Source organism: Dama dama, chromosome 24 (assembly GCF_033118175.1).
Source record: "Dama dama isolate Ldn47 chromosome 24, ASM3311817v1, whole genome shotgun sequence".
In the NCBI taxonomy this organism is placed as follows: domain Eukaryota; kingdom Metazoa; phylum Chordata; class Mammalia; order Artiodactyla; family Cervidae; genus Dama; species Dama dama.
Window position 1 is genome coordinate 13,603,185 of NC_083704.1, and position 23,257 is coordinate 13,626,441.

Below are 23,257 nucleotides of genomic sequence, written 5' to 3' on the forward strand. Positions count from 1 at the left end.
AAATAGGGTATAACTGCCAAGGCAGCAAAGGTTTGAGGTGGCCAGCATAATGATGAGAGGGGTGTCACAGAGAAGTCAGTCAGATACTATAGATAGTTTTGTCCCCTGGAGGGAGTTGCTGAAATCTCAAACTATGCCAGAGGCGAGGAAAGAAAGTAATGGCATTTTTACCAGTCACACAGTGCTGTGTAAAAGTTCTAAAGACGATTTCTGAATCTCCATTATAATTCTTCCACAGCAGTGCCCGAGAAATGGGCTACTTACTATATGGACTATTTTGGGTGTATTAAAAAAAAGTATACAAATTAGTGCTTTCCAATCTTTCTCAAAGACATCAACATATTCTAACAAAACATGTCTGAACATGTTTGCACAAACTTTGAATCCCTAAACTCAACCCAAAGAGAAAAAGTTATACAAGCATGTAACCCAACCCCTGAGGCAACAGACTAAAGGAAATAAGCACATTCAGTCACCATTCTTTCAAGGCTTTAAGAAGAAAGCAATCAGATACTCAATCATCCAACTTAAGGAACTCTGTGGAGCTGAAAAGAGGAAGTAATCACTAATGATCATTTATATGACCTTACTTGAGGCTTTCTTGGGAGCTAGATGAGGATCTGTCTGATTGTGGAAGAGATGCTACACTGCCAGAACTCTTTAAGTAAGTCTGAAGACTCTTCTGATATGACGGCTCGAGGGAATTATACAGTGTTTCAGCTTCACCAGGGAAGTGGTTTCTAAGGCCCATATATGTCCTGTAAAACAAATAAACAACAAAATTTAAGGGTTTTTCCTAAAAAAACAAGAACACGTTAAAGAAATAACTTTGCATGATTACACATTAACCGTAAACTGTGTATATTCAAAAAGAGCAGAAGTTTTTAACACCAAAGGTTTTTAACACAGCCACAATGTGCCACGTGAATACTTTCTAAATTAAACAAGTTTTTGGAGGAAGACAACAGGTTTTTGAGAAAAGGAGATCGCAGTTCAAAACCTGACTGTAATCTTTACAACTTAGGTGGCCTTGTGCAAACTTCCAGATCTCCAAACTTCAGTTACCAAAGGAGATAGCACCTTCGTTGGATCATTTCAAGGATTAGAAAAGAACATATACCTACTGCCCTAGAAAGTATCAGGTACATAACAAATGCTCAGTAAATTAGTTATTTTTATTCACAACAAAAGTGAATATGTTATGATGTAATACGAACACTGATGGATATATAAACAACAAGGCTAAATGAACTGTTAAGACAACCAGCACAGGTTTAATGGAGAAAAGTCAATCTCCATTTCACTAAAGAGCGAATCAAACACAATACTTGGGACACTCAATATTTTCATTCTCCCACTATAATTTCTGTTGGAAAGAAGACCAAAGTATGTTTAAACCACCACAAAAATACCTTATAGACTTACTTTCTTGCCTCCACTCTGGCCTCAGCATCAGCATCATGAATTCCCTTTTTAATAGTTTCAACCAAGACAGCTGCATGCCTATAAAATAAAGTACCTTTAGATTCATGTATAAAACTATCTATTTCACCACAAACAATACTGCCTATATACTATATATTACACATCAATCACAAATGGGCAAAGGAGAGAATAAAGGTAACTAGTATATAATAATGAATCTAAGATAGTAAGATTTCCTAATAATCCACCTGACATATTTTGCTCATGTATGGTTTCCTTCTGACAAGTCAAACATTATAAACCTGAACATAATTATTTTTATATGGAGTCCAGATAAACAGTACTAAAATTTTAAATTTCTCATGAATTAAAGAAAATCTTTTGTGCAGTTCCTCACTAACCTACCTGTGTAGAAATGTGGTAATAGTACAATCAGTTACAATCTAACCAAACTGGATAGCAGCTGCCATGAAAGAACTTAAAGAAAACTTGGAATTATATCATGCCTGCAGTAAACAACATATTCTTTTTTTTAAAAGTGGGTTGTGAATAGATTTAATGCTTTCCGTAAGAATGGAAAATCAGCAATGTATTCAACATAAATACATGTATATCCCAAGCTTCATATGTTAAACAAATGAGAAATACAGCCATACAAATAGCCCGTGACTGACTAGCTGCCCATATTTTCCTTTTTCTCACTGCAGAGCTTCATTAAACACTGCCCAGGACATACATACCCAATGACACCTGACGGCTGGTGTGGAGAAATCTGCCAACAGACCTCTCTCACGTTGTTTATCTCTGTGCTCTGAAAAGAAGTGCCTTTCTTCTATCCTAAATCATTCATTACTTGATTAATTGCACCTTGGGAAACCTATCTTATATGACTAGAGATACATTTTAAAATACTTGCCCAATTTAACCTGGAATTTCTTATATAACCTGGAATTTCTTGCCCATTTACCTAAGAGACCCTCATTTACCCCACAAAGAAGAAAATCACAGATGCGATGAGTAAGAGGAGCACCTCATCTTTAAAGGAAAATCAGTACAAATAACTTTTAAAGGAAAATGAGAAAAAAAATAAAGGAAAATGAGAAATAATGCAAAACAAATACCATCAATTTCTAAAGAACTGATGACAAAGGGGAGGGGAGAGTGGTGGAAGCGGAAGAGTCCATGCATACCTTTCCAATGAGTGAGTCTGCCACTCCTGTAACAATAAATCTAAAAATTCAAATGAACGCCTGAAAAATAAAAATTAACTATTAACTAAATGTTGCAACATTAATACTCAGTTAGATAACTTTACAACTAAATGTTAATTAATACTTTCTTCTATAATACTGCATTCTGTCTTCTGAATTAAAGTATAAGACATATTTTTAGATATCTTTACTCTCAAATACTTAACTTTTTTTAAGACTCCAACTATTCCTATGCTTAATAGTTCAAAAAGACCTTAATCTTAACTTGAAAATGTTTGTCAGATATAAAATTTAACTTAATTTAAAAGATACTTATCTTTTAAAGACACCTACTATGCACTAGAAACTGAAGACACAGAATGGTGACCAAGAAAGCCATGATGTCAACTCAAACGCTACATTAATCCTTACCCTCGCAATCTACTCGTGGAGGCCATACGGTACAGATCAGGAAATAACACGGAGGTTAAATTAATTTGCCCACAGTGACAGAGCTGGGACTTAAACCCAGACATTCTAACTCTAGCGATCACAGCTTGAAGCAGTTGACATCACCTCCCTCATCCACATCCAATAATCACGTCTCAATTCTGTCTGAAATCTCTTGAATTTACTGAATAAAACCTCCTTCAGTCAATTATCACAAATACAGCTCCAGTTTTGCACCATCTCTTCCAGGAGATGTAAGAAGTCCCACTTAATTAAACCAATGCTTCTCATTGTCCTTTTTTAATCACTGTTCACAGCTGGAATAGGAACTAGGATGGATGGATGACATTACTTCTCACCAAAAACTGCTTATGAAACAATATCGGAATTTCTCTTTCAGTTGTTCAAAGCCCTCTATACCCTGACTTCTACCTACTCCCTTCTTCCCCGTACTGAAACCTCCCGTTTATCACATCTGGCCTCAGTGGCCTGTTCAATGGCTCTGCAGCCTGCAGCATAGCTTTCCATCTCTGCCTACACCCTACTTACCTCCCTTACAGGTACTGAAATGCTCCCCATTTTCAGGATAATTCTATGATGCATTTCCTGACTTCCTCCTCTCTGTTACATTCCTAATTTTTCCAATTACCAGTTTATTCAGTGTAAGACAGTGACTGATAAATCTTTTCTGTAAAGGGCCTGAGAGTAAATATTTCAGGCAGCAAATATTTTAGGCTTTGAGAACAACACAGTCTCTATCTCATTTTTTTCCCCCACCTTTTAAACCACCTTTCAAAAATGTTAAGATACAGTCTTAGCTTGTGCCTGTACAAAACTAGACTGTTGGACAGATCTGCCCAATGGACTGTTATTTGCTGACCCTGATATAAGAGAGAGGTAATTAAACAACTGTCCCCAAATTCCAAATCACTTACAGGTAACAAAGATGTCTTATTTTTCCGAACATTCAAAGTACTTAAATAAACATACTTATCAAACAAAAAAGGGGAAAGAGTTTTTTTTTTTTTTTTTTACAATTTCCTTAAATATCCAATACACAAATCTTGCTTTTTGTCTTTAATACTAATGGTGCTAGTGGTGATGCCAGTGATATCAAAGACTGTAGAAATAATGAGACAGATATTGAGGCTGACGTTATGGCTGTATACTCTGTGCCAAAGACTATGTTCCTGTCTTCTAGCGTCCCTCTCATCTAACCCTCACAGCTCTATGGGGTCCACATCATTAGACCCACAATCATCATAGACACTGAGGTTTGCGGCAATTAGATGACTGCCCAGGGCAGGAGAGTCAATCAAAGCTGTAGGATTCTAGGTGAGGACTGACTCTAGACTCCAAACTCTCCGAAAATCAAAGAAATAGTGGCCCAAATAAACCAAAACGTGGGAGATCTGGGTTTGATTCCTGGGTTCGGAAGGTCCCTGGGCGAAGGGAACGGCTACCCACTCCAGTATTCTGGCCTGGAGAATTCCATGGACTGTATTGTCCACTGGGTCGCAAAGAGTCAGACACGACTGAGCGACTTTCACAGACACACTTTAATACGAAAAGGCCAAGAAATGTGGATAGTCATAATAAGCACTTTGTTCCTTTTTTCCTTACATAAAATAAAAAACTTTAATAAGGTTTCTAGAAGGCAAGAAATTGATGACAACTAAATTTTGTACCCAACTAAGAATCAGACATAATGCAATATTCAACATAAAGCTATACTAAGTTTTTTCAAAACTTACCTCCTTACAGGAACTGATTTCGATGTGCAATTGCTTGTTATTAAAGGTATAAGTCTGGGTACATGAGTATGCTGAAAAAGACAGTTTAGAAGAGGTTGAGAAATACCATGTACCTTACATAATCTCTTCCTCTACTTGCTTTGCATTCAAGTATTTAGCTATATTAGAAAAGAACAAAAATAACCATAAAATCAGATTTTGAAAGAAATTAAGACCAGTCAAAAGGTTTTCCCAAATTAAAGTAATAGTAACGATACAATTTCAGAGGGGCAGATGTGGGTGTAATATTAAATAATAAGGACAAGTTAATTGATAACTACAGAGAACTGTTAGGACAGTGTACTCTGGGGGGAACCAGACACATACTGGTCTTATTTTTTGATGTACCACGGCTACTGCGGGAGAGCACAGTAACTGCTATGTCATCAAAGCAGGTCATCAGAGTGAATCTGCATAATTATTAAGAACACACTTTGAAATGGTGATTTTAACTGAACTTTCATCCTGGCTGAACCACAGCTCTCTAGAATTCAGGTATATAATTTTCTGATTTCTATTAGTAATTCTTACATTCTTCTTTAGTGAGAGTGTTTGTGTGTTAGTCGCTCAGTTGTGTCTGACTCTCTGTGACCCCATGGACTGTAGCCCACCAGGCTCCTCTGTTACTGGGATTATTCTCCAGGCAAAAATACTGGAGTGGGTTGCCATTCCCTTCTCCAGGGGATCTTCCCGACCCTGGGATCGAACCAGGGTCTTCTGTATTACGGGCAGATTCTTTACCACCTGAGCCACCTCTTCTTTAGTAAAGCAAACACTAAAAAGTTCACAAGGGACATTAACATAAAATAGTAACCTAAGGATACATATTTGACACTTTAAATCTATTTTTCTTCTGAGCTGATGGTACAGGCCGGGTTACCTAGGAAGCAGACTGTGAGATGGAGTTCAGCCTTTCTAATATTAAACAGTGCTTTGGGGATCAACACTGGTGGAAGTGAGAAGGAAGCAGGAATAGGCAAAGGAGAAATCAATCTGTGATACAGCCCAAGGACCTCTTCACCCAAAGTCACTGGGGCGCTCTGGAAGATAGTCTCAAAATGGCCTAAGATGGCCAAAACTCTACTCTTCCAAGTCCATCAGTTTACTGGGTATGGGCCACAACCAGAAAGGGGCAAGACTTCAGGAAAGGCAGATCTCTGCAAGCTGAGGAAGGCCTTGAAGAGGCTGTAGCTGAAGGCTGTCAGCCCACAGTGCTTCCACACTTGTGAGGAAACAAGTCTTCGAGTGAAGGAAAAAGTGAGTGGCCACAAAGAACTCAACCAGTGCAGAGGGAAAACTTTTCACCTCTGACAGAGGGAAGCCACCCACAGACCTGAAGTTGTTCAAGATGAGGATAATGCAACACAGTGATGATCTGCGTATTATCCAATTGCTATATCCAGTATGGAAGGGCTCTGTGGACTTGCTCCCCTAGCACCATGGACTGGTTTTGTAGATGACAATTTTCCCATGAACAGGTTGGGGGGTGTGGGAGGAAGGGCAATGGGGGGGATGTGATGGTTTTGGAATGATTCAAGCGCATTACATTTATCATGTACTTTATTTCTATTTGAGCATCCAGAAGAACTCATCCCCAAACATTACTGAGGAGTTAAAGAAAGCCCAAGGGGACTTTCTAGCCACAACATACCACATAGCAGGTCTCACCTACCTCCTTCCTCCTCTCTCTCATGATCTCAAAATCCTACTGCTGCTGATTAACTCTTAAACAACACAGTGGCAGAGATGGGGCTAGAGACTAACCTATTGCTACACCATATTCAGGGGAGCTATTCCAAAGGAAAATAAGTGATCCTCACAATTACAGATGATGCATTCAACCAAATACTAAATCAGAACAACTTAGAAGCAGTCCCCTGGGAAACAAACAAAAATATAGAAAACAGGAAATAATGTAAAACAACAACAACCTGATTTGTATTTTCTGAGACGATGGGACATGTTATTGTCTCAATAACACGAGACAAGCTCATGAAAAATGGGCAATTTGAAAACAATACATAAAGTATAAACAAACCTAAAAATGGCAAATTGGGTACTGTCAAGTCTAAGTAGAATTTAAAGGATTTTTCCTGAGAACATATACAACTGAAAGACAGGAAACAAACAGAAGCAATAAATAAATGATACACAAAAACTAACATAAATTTGAACAAACTTCATTTCAGTCAGAAATCTTGCTCCTCTGTGTAAAGACAGCACAAATGAAAGATGATCAACTCCTAGACCTGCTGTGAGGGGAACTCCTAACAGAGAGAAATCTTCTACAAAGCTTCCTAAGGCGGTGGTGGTGCTGTTTTTAAATAAAAGAATCAAACAACGTCTCACTATAAAAATAATAAAGAGTTAAGAAAACAATTCTTTGTGAAAAGGAGATAATTCTGAGAGAAAACAAATGTGAACCTGAAGTCCAATTTTTGAATTCTTGTATAATGGCAAAGGAAAGCCATTTAGAAATATGAAAAGATAAATATCTATGAAAACTGAGAACACACTAAGATCAAGCAAATATTTTTAATGGGAAGAGTCCTAATAAAGACTGGGCAGGAATAAAAGCAGAAAAAAAACCTCACCATAGTCAACTTTAGTTGCTGGAAATTAATTTAGTGGTTAAGAGGGAAAAAATGACATGAATAAGATAAAAATATATACTTTTTATTTTTTAAAAAATATATACTTTTTAAAAGGCTGGGGGAGTAAAAGAGAATTTATTCTTGACACTGTCAAAGAACAAGAAACTTCTAAGAAAATAAGACTTTTAAAAAAAATGAGACCATAAAGAACTGGAATATTATGAACAAACTAGATTTAGCAATGAATAAAACACTCTATAAATGAATTCCATATTTTGCAAATACTAAAAGACTACCTATCTAAATATATGATGTACTTGGATACTAACAAAATTCAGGTTATTCAATGAAGAAGAAATTATACCACCAAATTCTCTGATTGGAATGTAATGAAATTACAAAATGATAAGAACAAAAGAACCATCTGAAAATACAAACAGTACCCTTATGTAATTCAATGAGAAAGTTGAAATGGAAATTGCAAATGACTGAGAAATATAAAATAGAGTGTGGTAAATCTAAATGGCTGGATGCTGCTAATGCCAAACTCAGAACAAAACATTATGATAAGACAGTCTTATGCTATTAAACAATAAAAACTATGACAAACTGAGAATATACCACAAAAATCTAGGGAAAAAAAGAAGTAAGCCATAGCAAGTCAAATAAAGGAATTAAGAAACACAAATATAGGAATTAAACAACTAGAAAAAAAAATCAAAGAACCCCACTGGTACCAATGTAACTAATTTGAAGCTTATAAAAAATCTCTTAACAATACCTCTAGCAAGTATTTTCTTTTTTTAAAAAAAAAAGAACACATAATAATATAATACAAAATGGTAATATAACCATGGTAGAAGAAACTTTTTGTAAATTAACAGTATACATCCTCATGTCAAACAGTCGTCTTAAAGTATTAGCCAACTGCATCTAGCAGTAAAATGGCCAAGCAGAATCCATTTCATGAATGTACAATGGATAAATGAAGAGAGACAATTATTTCTAAAAGGATAGCTGACAAGATTCCACATCTACTACTGACCAAAATTTGGCAAAATATAAATTGGAGGAAATTCTCAGACCTAATCCAGAATATCTAAAAACTCATCCCAGAGGTCATATTTAAAGCACTCCTATTAAACTCAGAGGAAAAAAAAAAGATTTCAATCATTTCCACTAGTTTTGCACTCTGCTGTGAAGGTGCCAGGTTTAGTGAAGCTCACAAAAACATTAAAACAGAAAGAAAAGGGACATTTTCAGAGACAGATTCACAGATCTCTTCACAGGCACTAGATCTCACTGCTGAAAATGCCTGGTACAGCAGCATTAGAGAAGCACCGTTTAACAGGAGAGGGCAGATTGACCAAGGAAACGGAAAAGGCATTTAAAAACAGACCCGTTTATTTACGGAAATTTACTACAAGAAAACAGTGGTAGTTTAAGAAACGACTGAACTATAATTTACTACACACCACTGGGTCAACTGGTTTTGTATTTGGGGGAAAACGAAGTCAGATACCCGTATTTTACACACACAAAAAATTAAGTTAGATCTGAACCTAAGAAACAAAATCATAAAAGGTTTAAAAACTGATTATTTTTATAACTGAGAAAAGGGGAAGGTTGTTTTAACTATAACAAAACCTACAAAAATAGCATTGTCTCAAAACAGAAAAATTTCAAATTTCTATATGTATCAAATGATAGCTTAAACAATATATGAAGAAATGACAAACTGGTAGAATATATTTACAAATAAAATTAATATACAGTTGTCCTTCAGTGTCCACAGAAGTGGTTTTGGGACCCTTTGAGGATACCAAAATTCGAGGATATGCAAATCCCTTACATAAAATGGTACAGTATTTGCATAAAACCTATACTTTTTTTCCCTGTATATTTTGTCATCTCTAGATTACTTAATTAGTTAATATAAAGGAAATGATACACACACAGTTGTACTTACTATAAATGTTATAGAAACAGATGCCAGCAGAAGGCAAAGTAAGTTTTGCTTACTAGAAACACACTAGAATTCTTCCCCCCCCCCCAAAATATTTCTGATTTGAGGTTGGTTGAATCCACAGATGCAGAACCCATAGATAAGGAGGCCTTAGAAAAAAAGCGAGGAAAAAATGCAGACTATAAACTGGCAATCCTTAGAAAAACTATTAAAGGAAAAAAAAGAAAAACTATTAAAGGAAAAAAATACCTAATGTTTTTTAATAATCCAAGAAATGTAAAGTGTAATATGAAATAATATTTCAATTATTAAATTTTAAAACCTTTAAGATACTAATAATACAAAGTGTTAGTAGAGGATGGAGAAAAAAAATTTCATAAACTTCATGCAGAAAAATGGTGAGGACAGCTTAATATTATGCCCTTTAACTAAGAACTGACTTAAACATTAAAAAGAATTAAACAAGAGAAGCTGCCTGAGTACATGAAGTTTAAAAAGCAAGAGTAAAAAAACATTATTTTTACATATATATAAAATATAAATGCTACACTTACATTCTGTAGTAAATATAGTTTGTATAGGCACAAAATAGAGGTTTGGAAAAGTACATACTGAATGGCTAGAGTGGCGAGTTGTAGAAGAGCAAAATTTAAAAATTAAAGTGGGAAAGTTTTATGTTTTTAACTCTTCTTCTGGCACCTTCAAGAGGTGGATGATGAGAAATATTAAGAATCTGCTGTCATCTCTTTTACCACTGCTTGTAACATTTTTACTGTTTAACATTTTCCTGTTACTACTTGTAACATGATTCACACACATACTCACACATGCACATGCATATTGTGCCTATTATATTCTGTACACAAGCATCTTTACTTTGTAATCCTCTTTACTATTTAAATTTCCTTAATACCTGTGTATTACTTTTATTATCAGAAAAATTATTCAAAAGTAATTTTTTTCTTGGGGTTTAAAAAAATTACAATGATTTATTTAAGTACATTGAAAGAGAGAGACAGAGACAGACAAATGAACAGGCAGACACACAGAGGAAGACAGGAAAAAAAAAAAAGAAAGGAAAAGAACCTACCCGAATTATGAATCTGATTGCTGCACATCCAGAAGTCGCCATGACTTTTGCACTATTGGGGACAAGATTAAAAAGCGTAGGTACAATGGCTTCAGCGCCATGATCAAACTTGTTTCCCAAAACTGTCGAAAGATGGCTATAAAGGAAGACAAAAAAATGTTGTTTTAGAAAAATAGTTTAACATTAAATATGGGTAGGACCATATAATTTTAAAATATTCTTTTACTGAATTAACTTAAAATCTTTATTTTAGCCAGTTCTAACATGGCAGAAAAACAAAAGAGAGAAAGGGAAGTGCAGGTATTACATATTTCTTTCGTTTCCCTGACCTTTTACTGTCTAGTGCAAAGCTGAATTTTGGCATTTTAAGCATCTCTCTGCAATAGAGAAGCCATCTATCTCAGAATTTAAGCATTAACATGACAGGTAAAACATTCAGCTCTGACTGTCCTGATGTTTAGTCTTTATCCATCAGATATTTTCATTCTGATGCTGCAGTATCAATCTTATATTCAACATATTGTACAAACAAGTAAAATTTTACCCAAATCAGTACTCTGCTATTTCTATTAATGGTACCACTACTATTTCAGTCACAAATACTTCCTCACATCTTTGGTGTAGGATTTCAGAATTCTTGATTGAAAACAGAACTCTACCATACACTGGTTACCAGCTTCCCTGGTAAAGAATGGTGGTTCAGACGGTAAAGGATCTGCCTGCAAATGCAGGATACCCAGGGTCAGTCCCTGGGTTGGGAAGTTCCTCTGAAGAAGGAAATGGCAACCCACTCCAGTATTCTTGCCTGGGGAAACTCCATAAATAGAGGAGCTGGTGAGCTACAGTCCAGGGGGTCGCAAAGGGTTGGACACAACTGAGCAACTAACACACATTGATTGGAGCTTCCCAGGTGGCACTGGTGGTGAAGAACCTGCCTACCAATGCAGGAGACGTAAGAGACATGGGTTTGATCCCTGGGTCGGGAAAATTCTCTGGAGGAGGGCATAGCAACCCACTCTAGTATTCTTGCCTGGAGAATCCCAAAGACAGAGGAGCCTGGCAGGCTACAGTCCACAGGATTGCACAGAGTTAGATAGGACTGAAGTAACTTAGCGTGCACACACGCACTGGTTAGCTGGGTGACTCTGAACAAATGTGTCTTCTCTTTCCAAATTTGCAGTTAAACACCTAATTCAGCCTAATTAATTTAATATGGTTTAGTATGATTTTGGGTAAAACACTTAGGAAGAATGCTGTAAATACTCACATTTCTGACAAGGTGCAGAACTGGCTAATTTCTATATAGTTATACCTTATTTAGAATACAGTTAGCTCCAAAATATCAGATTCCTGATTCAAAGCGGTACTCAGACCTACTTACTAGTGTTCAGTCATACATTCAGTTTTCCCTTGTCAAACTCAACTGAGACGCAGGGCAGGCTACCTGTACCCTGATGTTGCTGTCGTCCTTTAAAGTGTGAGCCTTTTGTTCTGGTCAGCAGGTGATGTCCTTTGGAAGTAGCCTGGTCTTTCCAAGCTTATTAGGAGGGTAGCCTGAGAGTACTCAGCTTCCAGAGTAGCCTGAACAGTATGATCCCTACACAACAGCCTTTCTGGGGTCTCAAATGCATGCCCTGGGTGTCTGACAAGATCTCTCCAGTCTGGCTCCTCAAAACTTGAACCTGTCCCAGCCCATGCAAGTTCTGGGAGTTGTTTACCTCATGGCTTCCAGCAGCAGGTCTTTCCTGTCCCCAGGGAGTTGTACCTTTCACATGCACAGATTAGTATTCAACTAGACTCATGGATCCCCTATGCAGACTTCTATAGCTCTTTTTCTGTGTAGCTCTCTTCTCCCCAGCATTCTGCACTGAAAAGTTTAGCCACTTCAGCTTTCAGAACCTCCCATCTCTTCTCTTGTTTCTTCTTCAGCTCAGCGAGACTGTCTTGCTCTGCCTGGGTTCTCCCTCCCCCTCCATGGTTCAGAAATGCATCCAGGTCAAAACTGTGCTGATGGTACTGTTAAATTGATTTGTTTCAAGAATTACAGTCCTGCCTGTCTGCTGTCCATTATCTGTACACAGTTGTGTTATACACTTTCTCCAGTTTTCTGTAAGGGGGCTAATCCTATACCAGTTATTGCATCATGACAAAAAGCAGAATTCTCATCATGGAGTATTTTTCAAGGTTACAATTTGCAGATTTTTGTTTTGTTTTGCTATCAAGAGATATCAAGATATCAAAATTTTATGAATTTTGATATCAAGATATCAATTATTTTAGTATATTAACTTGTATCTAGCAACCATGCTATATAGTCCCTTAACTATAATCATTTATTAATTCTTTTCTTTTTCTGCATGAATAATTATATCATCTGTTAATAAGGGCAGTTTTGTTCCTTTTCTTGCAATCCTCATAGTTTTTATTTCCTGAGTTTTTTAGTTTATTTTTTTCTGCTCTGACTAGGACATCTAATATGATCCGGATTATAAATATTAATAGTATGTATCTAAGTGTTCCCTCTCTCCAAAGGAAGGCTTATACAACAATATATACAACAAATTTTTTTTTGGTCAGGAGCAGCCGTAAAAGGAGTTCAAGTGTTCTACCATCCTTAAATTGTAGAAAAATATAAACATACTGAATAGGTTTAGACTTTGATAAGTTAATGATGTATGTTACAATTCGAGGACAATTGCTAAAATGTCAGAAATAAAAAGCTTAATATCCAAATCAGCAAATAGAACGTTATATAAGAGCCAGTTCTTGGACCCATTCATTTTTTCTTACACTCACAGAGTTAGTGACCAAAAACCTACCAGTAGACTTCTGACATATACACACACTGCAAAGTTGGTATAAAGTACTATTAATAAAGGTTTTTTTTTTCCAAATTGCACAAATTTAACCCTTGTGCATATGATTTTTGGATCATGCTTTAGGGGGGTTATCCTACTAGTGCTTTACTGAATGAGCAACTCAATCAATGAGCACGAAATTAATTCATAAGAAATACTTATCACAAAAAGAATATACTTACGCTACAGTAATGCAAGCTTCTCTAACCACTTGGGATCTAAGATCCTTAGCTGAAAGTTTAAGTGCTCCATCCAACAAGCGTAAATGCTGGAAAAAGCAATCATATTGTGCAGCTCCAGCAACAAGCAATGATCGAATTTTCTTTAGCTGAAATAAAGAAAATTTTCATTACTGACATTAAAAAGTAAAGCAGTGTAAAAAAACAAACAACTGCCTAAACATTATTTGAACAAAATTTTTTAAGTTTTCATTAGATTTTATAACTATATTAAGACATTTTAACAGCATTAAACATAAATAAACATGTGAAGAAACAAACCAGCTCTCTGGAAAAGGACATTACAGATTTAGTTATATGTATAAGAGACATATATAATGTTTGACTATATAAATAAATCTTAAAGTTTTAAGGGAGTCTATTTAAAATTGTGACAAGACACACTCAGGTGCACGTCTGAGCTCACACACAGAAGTTTAAAGTTTACCTAAATAATACCCGTTATTATGTAGAATCTCATATTAATTTTGGAGAAGGCAATGGCAACCCACTCCCGTTCTCTTGCCTGGAAAATCCCATGGATGGAGGAGCCTGGTGGGCTGCAGTCCATGGGGTTGCTAAGAGTCGGAAATGACTGAGCAACTTCACTTTCACTTTTCACTTTCATGAATTGGAGAAGGAAATGGCAACCCACTCCAGGATCCTTGTCTGGAGAATCCCAGGGACAGGGGAGCCTGGGGGGCTGCTGTCTATGGGGTGGCAGAGAGTCAGACACGACTGAAGTGACTTAGCAACAGCAGCATATTAATTTCTGAGGTCTTCTAAATTTTTAAAGATATCTTTAAAAGTTAAAAAAGATGAACTAAAGATGGAAAATATAAAAATAAAATATTGTGGATATTAAAAAATAGTTGAAAGAATATTATATAACCTTAAGTGTATATAAGGAAGGGAAACTATCGTAAGCAGAAATCAGGAGGCATCTAACTGAGTAACTAAAAAAATCACAATATGGTAGGAAAAAATTATCTGCAACACAACAGTACAATACACAAGGAATGGCAATAAAGTAAAAAAAAAAAGACAACCAAATATTACATTGGCTAAAATAAATATAAGGACATGTGTTCAACCTTCCTAGTGATAAGCAAATGCAAATTACAACAAAGACACACCATTTCCTTCATCAGATCGGCAAAAGTTAAGACTCAATAACACCCAGTACCAGACAGAAAACAGATATTCTTACTGTTAAGTAGATCATGAATGACTAATATCTTTGTTCAAAATATTTTGGCAACGTCTATTGAAATAAAACTCTATCTATTCTTTACCTGTCAACCTCATTTATAAAAATTTAACTTACAAAAATAAAAACACCATGGTTATAAATACATGCAAGGATGTTTACTGCAATATTGCTAATATAGCACAAAACAGAACAAGTCCATCTTACTTTCTAGAAACATACAGCCCACCAAAACTGAATGAATAATTAACAGGCAATCTGAACAATCTGATCACTGATCATGAAAAATTTACAGAATCTGCAATAAAAAAAAGTTCCCTGCAAACGGAAGTCCATGACAAGATGGTTTCATTGAGGATTTCTACCAAACATACAAAAAAGAACTTATACCAAGCCTTCTCAAACTCTTCCAAAAAGAGTGACTTAGCTAGTGGAATGGCTAAGATGCTGCACTCCCAACGCAGGGGGCCAGAGTTCAATCCCTGGTCAGGCAACTAGGTCCCACATGCCACAACTAAAAGATTCCCCATGCCACAACTAAGACTTGGTGCAGTCAAATAAATAAATAAAACAAAAAGAAAAATTCGTCCAAAAGACTAAAGTAGAGGGAACCCTCCCAAAGTAATTCTATGAAGCCACCATCACCCTAACACCAAAACCAAAGATGCTACCAAAAAAGAAAATTACAGGCCAATATCTTTGATGAATACAAATGAAAAAATCCTCAACAAAATATTAGCAAACTGAATCCAATTACATATAAAAAGGATCATACACCTTGATCAAACTGGATTCATCCCAGGGTCACAAGGATGGTTCACCATATCCAAGTCTAACAATGTGACATAGCACATCAATAAAAGAAGCCACATGATCATCTCAACAGATGCAGAAAAAACATCTGATAAAATTCAACAACCATTTATGATAAAAACTCTTACCAAAGTGGGTATAAAAGAAACATATCTCAACATATCTCAATAAAAGCTATTTATGACAAACTCATAGCCAATGGTTTATGACAAATCCAAACCCAACACTCAATGGTAAAAAGCAGAAAACATTGCCATTAAAATCTGAAACAAGACAAGGATGCCCACTCTACCACTTCTGTTCAATACAGTATTTATTAGCACTCTTAGTAACATGAATCAGGCAAGAAAAAGAAATAACAGGTATCCAAATTGGAAAGGAAGAGGTAAAACTGCCATCACATGCAGGTAACATGATTTATAGAAAACCCTAGAGACACCACACTAAACCAATTAGAACTACTAAATGTATTCAGCAAAGCAGCAGGATGCAAGATTAACATACAGAAACCTGCTGCATTTCTTTATACTAACAATGAAATATCAGAAAGTTAAAAAAAAGACTTTAAAAATTGCATCCACGGTGGCTCAGACAGGAAAGGATCTGCCTATGTTTGATCACTGGGTTGGGAAGATCTCCTGGAGAAGGAAATGGCAACCCACTCCAGTACTCTTGCCAGAAGAATACCATGGACAGAAGAGCCTGGCAGGCTAAAGTCCATGAGGTCACAAAGAACTGGATACAACTGAGGGACTAACACTTTCATTACATATATATATATTACATACACACACACCTAGGAATAAACCTGACCAAGGAGGTAAAAGACATTCACTGAGAACCATAACACACTGATAAAGGAAACCATAGCTGAATCAAAGAAATGAAAAGCTATCCCATGCTCTTGGACTGGAAGAATGAATATTGTTAAATGGCCATACTACAAAAGCAATCTACAGATTTAATGCCATTCCTACCAATTTAGATTCCTACCAACAGTGCCCAAGGGTTCCCTCTACCCCACAGCTATGTAACCCAAAGGAAAGCCAGGGCACTGGGGCATCAGTGAAGCTCAACACAGGTGGAGACACTAACAAATGGATGAGACAGACTCTTCCTGAACAGCAAAACAGAAAAAAATGCACCCTGCAAAAGGCCTATTATCTCAATTTGTTTTCCAGACTGAAATACTACTTATCAGACTCTATTTCAAAAGCAAATACCAGATAGTACTACTACTAAATTTCCAAGTTTTTGAAAAAGAACACTGGGGGGAAAAAAACAGAGAGGAAGAAAATAAAAAATAAAACACTTACTGCATTGGCACGCTGATCCCAGTCATGTTTGTCATCTGACAAAATTTCCCTGATTTTATTTAATGTTTCTTCAAGTTCTCGACTAGAATAGATCTTCAAGAAAAGATGCAAAATGATAACATTAATATTTCTTGCCACAACAAAATGATGCCCTGATGTTTAAAACAACCATTTAAGTAACAATATTTTTCCCTTTTTAGCACCATTTTTAAAATGAAGAATGGAAATACATTACAAACAATAATAAAATAAAATGCTTTGTCTTCCTTACCAGTTATGTAGGTAAGGGTATTTTCTCCACTCATAAGTAACTTCAAATATACTCTTAAAATGCTGTGTCATTTAAAAACAAAATACAAATATCCTACAGATTAGGAAAAATAGGGATGATTCCTCAAAATGACTTCAGGTATATAAAAAAATCTATTACATTCATAGAGAGTGAAAAAGTTCGCTTAAAGCTCAACATTCAGAAAACTAAGATCATGGCATCCAGTCCCATCACTTCATGGCAAATAGATGGGGAAACAATGACAGACTTTATTTTGGGGGGCTCCAAAATCACTGCAGATGGTGACTGCAGCCATGAAACTAAAAGAGGCTTGCTCCTTGGAAGAAAAGCTATGACCAACCTAGACAGCATATTAAAAAGCAGAGACGTTACTTTGCCAACAAGGGTCTGTCTAGTCAAGGCTATGGTTTTTCCAGTAGTCATGGATGGATGTGAAAGTTGGACTATGAAGAAAGCATTGATGTTTTTGAACTGTGGTGTTGGAGAAGACTCTTGAGAGTCCCTTGGATTGCAAGGAGATGCAACCAGTCAATCCTAAAGGAAATCAGTCCTGAATATTCATTGGAAGGACTGATGCTAAAGCTGAAACTCCAAAACTTTGGTCACCAGATGTGAAGAACTGACTCACTGGAAAAGACTCTGATGCTGGGAAAGATTGAAGGCAGAAGGAGAAGGGGATGACAGAGGATGAGATGACAGAAGATGGTTGGATGGCATCACCAACTCAATGGACATGAGTTTGAATAAACTCCAGGAGTTGGTGATGGACAGGGAGGCCTGGCGTGCTGCAGTCCATGGGGTTGCAAAGAGTCAGACATGACTGAGCAACTGAATTGAACTGAACTAAATTGCATTCGTATATTGATACGTATTTGTTTTAGGTTAATACCTCCTCCACCCCTGTCCATGCTGGACAGCAGCCAGGAAAGATGCTCCCTTTTTTTTCCCTCTGGAGCTAACCTCCAAACACCTTTCACTCACTTAACAAGTGTTCACATAACAAGGATGCAATATTCTAGGCATAAAGGACACTATGGTTAGCAAAAAATAGGCATGGTTTTTGCCTCAGCAGCATATAATCTAGTCAAGAGAGAAAAGAATTAATCAAATGATATAAAATATGAAATTACAAACAGAAAGTACCACCAAGGAGAACTACACACTGTCATGAAAGTGTACATATGAGAGGGAAGTGAACTAGTGAGGAAAGTCAAACCTGAACTGAGGCAGGTATCATCAGACAAAACAAAGATGGGTGAACGGCATGTGCAAAGGCCCCAAAAGAAACTGAAAGGCCGAGCACAACAGTAAAGAGTGCAGAGGGAACCAGGCAAAGAGCCAGTGACCAGGCCTAAGTCAGTCACACACAGGATGTCTCCACATCACAGTCAAGGTTCAGAGGTGGGCATGTGGCCCAAGTCAGTGCAATGAGAGTGAAATACAAGTTTTACATGGTCAATCAGGAAAAGAGCAGAGTGCAGTGAGGATGTGAGGCTCGGACAGCTGCAGGCATACTGCTGACCGCAAGAGAAGACAAGGTAGAAGGGTCCAAAAATAAGGCCTAACAAAAAACAGGGCTCTGGGTACCATCTGAGTGGTATACATGGATACCTCAAAATGGCCCTGCTTGTATTTTTTCACTTTTAGCAGCCATTAAATTCCCCTTTCACTTAAAACAGAAACTTGCCAGAAACAAGAGTACAAAGGGGAGCAAGGCAGGAGACAAGGTGGACGAGGTCAGAGGGGGACCAGATAACACTCTGTTAGAGAAGGGTCACTGGAGTGTCTAAGCCTTTCCTGCCTCCTGCCTTCCCTGCTAAGTTAGGAGTCAGTAGGAATAATTTCTAGGTGTCTGACTCTTGTAACTGATTAAGTAATGGTTTCCACATCAAACACTGAAAGAGTACATTTGAAAGGAGAAGATCATGAATCCAGTTGTGCACAGGTTGAATCTGAGATGCCTTAGAGACATCTAAAAGGAGATGTCAAAGAAACAATAAGTGGAAAAATTACTTTCACAATAGAGAGACGTCTGGCTTAGAGATAAAAACCTAAGCATTATCTATGTAAAGGCAGGAACTAAAGCCACAGATTTGAAAGAAGCGACTTAGTAAAATGGATAGTAAGAAGAGAGGCCTAAAACTAACCCTTTAGAAATCTCAAATATTCAACAGTTAAGTAAAGAAGGATGTAGCTATAAAGGAGAAATAGATGACACAGACAAAAAAATAGGGGGGAAAAATGAAAGAACACTGTTCACAAGCACCTTTAAAAAAAATAGTGGATATACTGAGACACTGTAATGTAATATGACTCAACAATACGGATTTAATTTTATGTCAGCCTCACTGAAAAATCACTTGAACATCCAATTCTACCAATAAATAATAACTTGATAATAGTAAGTCAAGTATTTTACTTATGTAGTCAATTCAGGGAAAAAAGGATTTGAAAAAAGGGACAAAAACAACTGATTATAACAGGGAATATGCATGGGGAATGCCACATTACTGGTACCCTTACCTGAACAGAAGGGACATCTGTAAAAGCTTTTATAAAATCATCTTCATCAACTGCTCCGGCACCTCCTTCCTTAGAAGCACCTGATAATTAAAAAGAAAAAAAAAATTTTTTAAGTTTACTTTTAAGCATTTTAGCACCATGAATGCCATGAAAAAATTAACTCTTTTGATATGAAAAAGGCATAATTTTGAGACATTCCATTTCATAAGAAGACATTAAAAACTCTTCAACTTCTCAGAAAAGAGAAGGTACTTAGTAGTAGTTGATTAACTATAAGGTACTAGACGAGGCTGGTAATAGAATCCAAACTATACGAACAGAACGCTCTCACCCTTTGTTCAATGATACAGCAAGGACACACAAGTACTACAGGTCAAAGGATAAACATTTAAAAAGAGGGGCAGTTTAGTCACAATGTCACTATCAATGGCAAAGAAGGGAGGCAGAGGAGCCACATGTGCTGCAGTGTCAGGAAAGCAAATGCGAAAAAAATGAGGATGAACTTCAAACAAAGTAAACTGAATAGGCAGTACTTATTTAAAAGCCACTAATTAAACTAAAAAGAAATACAAAAAGGCAAAATGGTTGCCTAAGGAAGCCTTACAAATAACTGAGAAAAGAAGTGAAGTTAAAGGCAAAGAAATACCCACTAGAATGCAGAGTTCCAAAGAACAGCAAGGAGAGGTAAGAAAGCCTCCCTCAGTGATCAATACAAAGACACAGAGGAAAACAATAGAATGGGAAAGACTAGAGATCTCTTCAAGTTCAGAGATACCAAGGGAACATTTCATGCAAAGATGGACACAATAAGGGACAGAAGTGGTATGGACCTAACAGAAGCAGAGATACTAAGAAGAGGTGGCAAAAATACACAGAAGAACTGTACAAAAAAAGATGTTCAAGACCCAGGTAACCACAAGGATGTGATCACTCACCCAGAGTCAGACATCCTGGAATGTGAAGTCAAGTGGGCCTTAGGAAGCATCACTACTAATAAAGTTAGTGGAGGTGATGGAATTCCAGCTGAGGTATTTAGAAACCTAAAAGATGATGCTGTTACAGTGCTGCACTCACTATGTCAGCAAATTTGGAAAACTCAGCAGTGGCCACAGGATTGGAAAAGGTCAATTTTCATTCCACTCCCAAAGAAAGGCAATGCCAAAGAATGTTCAAACTACCACACAATTGCACTCATCTCACACGCTAGCAAAGTAATGCTCAAAATTCTCCAAGCCAGGCTTCAACAGTACGTGAACCATGAACTTCCAGATGTTCAGGCTGGATTTAGAAAAGGCAGAGGAATCAGAGATCAGATTGCCAACATCCGCTGGATCAGAGAAAAAGGAAGAGAATTTCAGAAAAACATCTACTTCTGTTTTATTCACTAGACCAAACCCTTGATGGTGTGGATCACAACAAACTGTGGAAAATTCTTCAAGAGATGGGAATATCAGACCACCTAACCTGCCTCCTGAGAATTATGTATGCAGGACAAGAAGCAAGTTAGAACTGGACATGGAACAACAGACTGGTTCCAAATTGGGAAAGGAGTACGTCAAGTCTGTATATTGTCACACTGCTCATCTAACTTGTATGCAGAGTACATCATGCAAAATGCCAGGCTGCATGAAGCACAAGCTGGAATCAAGATTGCTGGGAGAAACATCAATAACCTCAGATATGCAGATTACACCACCCTTATGGCAGAAAGCAAAGAACTAAAGAGCCTCTTGATGAAAGTGAAAGAGGAGAGTGAAAAGGCTGGCTGAAAACTCAACATTCAGATCATGGCATCCGGTCCCATCACTCCATGGCAAATAGATGGGTAATCAGTGGAAACAGTGACAGACTTTATTTTCTTGGGCTCCAAAATCACTGCAGATGGTGACTGCAGCCATGAAATTAAAAGATGCTTGCTCCTTGGAAGAAAAGCTATAACCAACCCAGACAGGATACTAAAAAGCAGAGATTATTTTGCCAACAAAGGTCCATCTAGTCAAAGCTGTAGTTTTTCCAGTAGTCATGTATGGATGTGAAAGTTGGACCATAAGGAAAGTGCTGAAGATTTGATGCTTCTGAACTGTGGTGTTGGAGAAGACTCTTGAGAGTCCCTTAGACTGCAAGGAGATCCAACCAGTCAATCCTAAAGGAAATCAGTCCTGAATATTCATGGGAAGGACTGATGTTGAAGCTGAAACTCCAATACTCTGGCCACCTGAAGCGAAGAACTGATTCACTGGAAAAGACCCTGATGCTGGGAAAGATTGAAGGCAGGAGGACAAGGGGACAACACAGGATGAGATGGTTGGGTGGCATCACCAACTCGATAGACATGGGTTTAAATAAGCTTGAGAGCTGGTGATGGACAGGGAAGCCTGGCGTGCTGCAGTCCATGAGATCGCAAAGAGTCGGACACGACTGAGCAACTGAATAACTGAACTGAACTGAATTAAGCTACTGTCTTATAACTCTTTTATATTCTGTGATACTGGGCCTAGAATCAAGCAAAACACTTTTTTCTGCTAATTCTAATGGTTTAGAATAGTTTCTTATTAAACTGTGTCAATGCAGGTATTGAAAGACCAGAAGCTGAAGGGAGAAGGAACCTGTTCCTTCCTAAGTGTTTCCTATTCTTGTCAGTAAAACCCTAGCAACCCTGGTGGGACGCTCACTTCAGTAGCAGTTACAGACCGCAGTTTGTCTAACAGTCGCTGAACCAGCTCATCACGCCTCTCAGAGACACGGGACGGCTACATCTGTCCCTCAGTGGTCTGAGTCACAGCTCGGCAGTGCCTCTCCTCCAAGCCGCTACAGTTTAATCATTTTTACCTCCTCATTTTATTCTTCCAGCTTTAGGGGTAGGAGCTATGTACTGTGATTAACTACCTCCATGATACTTTAGTGTTTCCTTTTTCAATTCTTAATCCATCAATATTCATTTAACAAATTATATTAAATTCTCTCTGTAAAAATAACTTGTGGATTCTGTCTTCTGACTGAACCTTGGCTGGTAACACTACTTATTATTTATTTCTTCATGGTAAAAACCCAACACATGAAATGACTTTCAAATACATAAGGTATATATTCCAACGGAAAATTATTTAAAAATCTCTCTGATTAAAAAATTAAATAGAAAATATCTCTCCAATGAAGTTTATCATCTACCAAAGGAAATATTAGTATTTCAAAACTATATTTTAAAAAATAATATCATTCAAATAAAAAAAACCACTCAGGATTTCCAAAGGTATGTTAAAAAGTGCCTTATCTTAAAAAAAAAAAAACTCTGAAGGTTTTTAAGCGTTTTAACAGCAACAAGAGATGGACCACAGAACAGAATAACATAAAGTTTAAGGCAATATAAAACTGCAAATTAAAAGTAATGACAACTGAATAAACTAAAAGAGAAATAAATGCATGCTTACCATTGGAAATTCAATTACAAGAGAAAATAAACTATATAATTTCTTAGATGTTAAAAAGTTCAAGAAAATAAAATTCTCAACGCATGCCCAT

General features: G+C 36.9%; 1 protein-coding gene across 10 annotated transcripts in view; it reads right to left on the bottom strand.

Moving 5' to 3' along the window:
• Positions 1–23,257, bottom strand: part of CLASP2 (cytoplasmic linker associated protein 2) — a 170,350-nt gene that overhangs the window by 76,322 nt on the left and 70,771 nt on the right. For all 10 annotated transcript variants that reach the window (XM_061127700.1, XM_061127698.1, XM_061127697.1 and 7 more), the window contains 8 exons: positions 19,739–19,818; positions 16,924–17,016; positions 13,549–13,694; positions 10,509–10,644; positions 4,820–4,890; positions 2,616–2,675; positions 1,426–1,503; positions 591–758 (listed from right to left, as the gene is read on the bottom strand). In XM_061127700.1, coding sequence (XP_060983683.1) covers positions 591–758; positions 1,426–1,503; positions 2,616–2,675; positions 4,820–4,890; positions 10,509–10,644; positions 13,549–13,694; positions 16,924–17,016; positions 19,739–19,818 — 832 coding nt within the window. The remainder of the gene's footprint in view (positions 1–590; positions 759–1,425; positions 1,504–2,615; positions 2,676–4,819; positions 4,891–10,508; positions 10,645–13,548; positions 13,695–16,923; positions 17,017–19,738; positions 19,819–23,257) is intronic.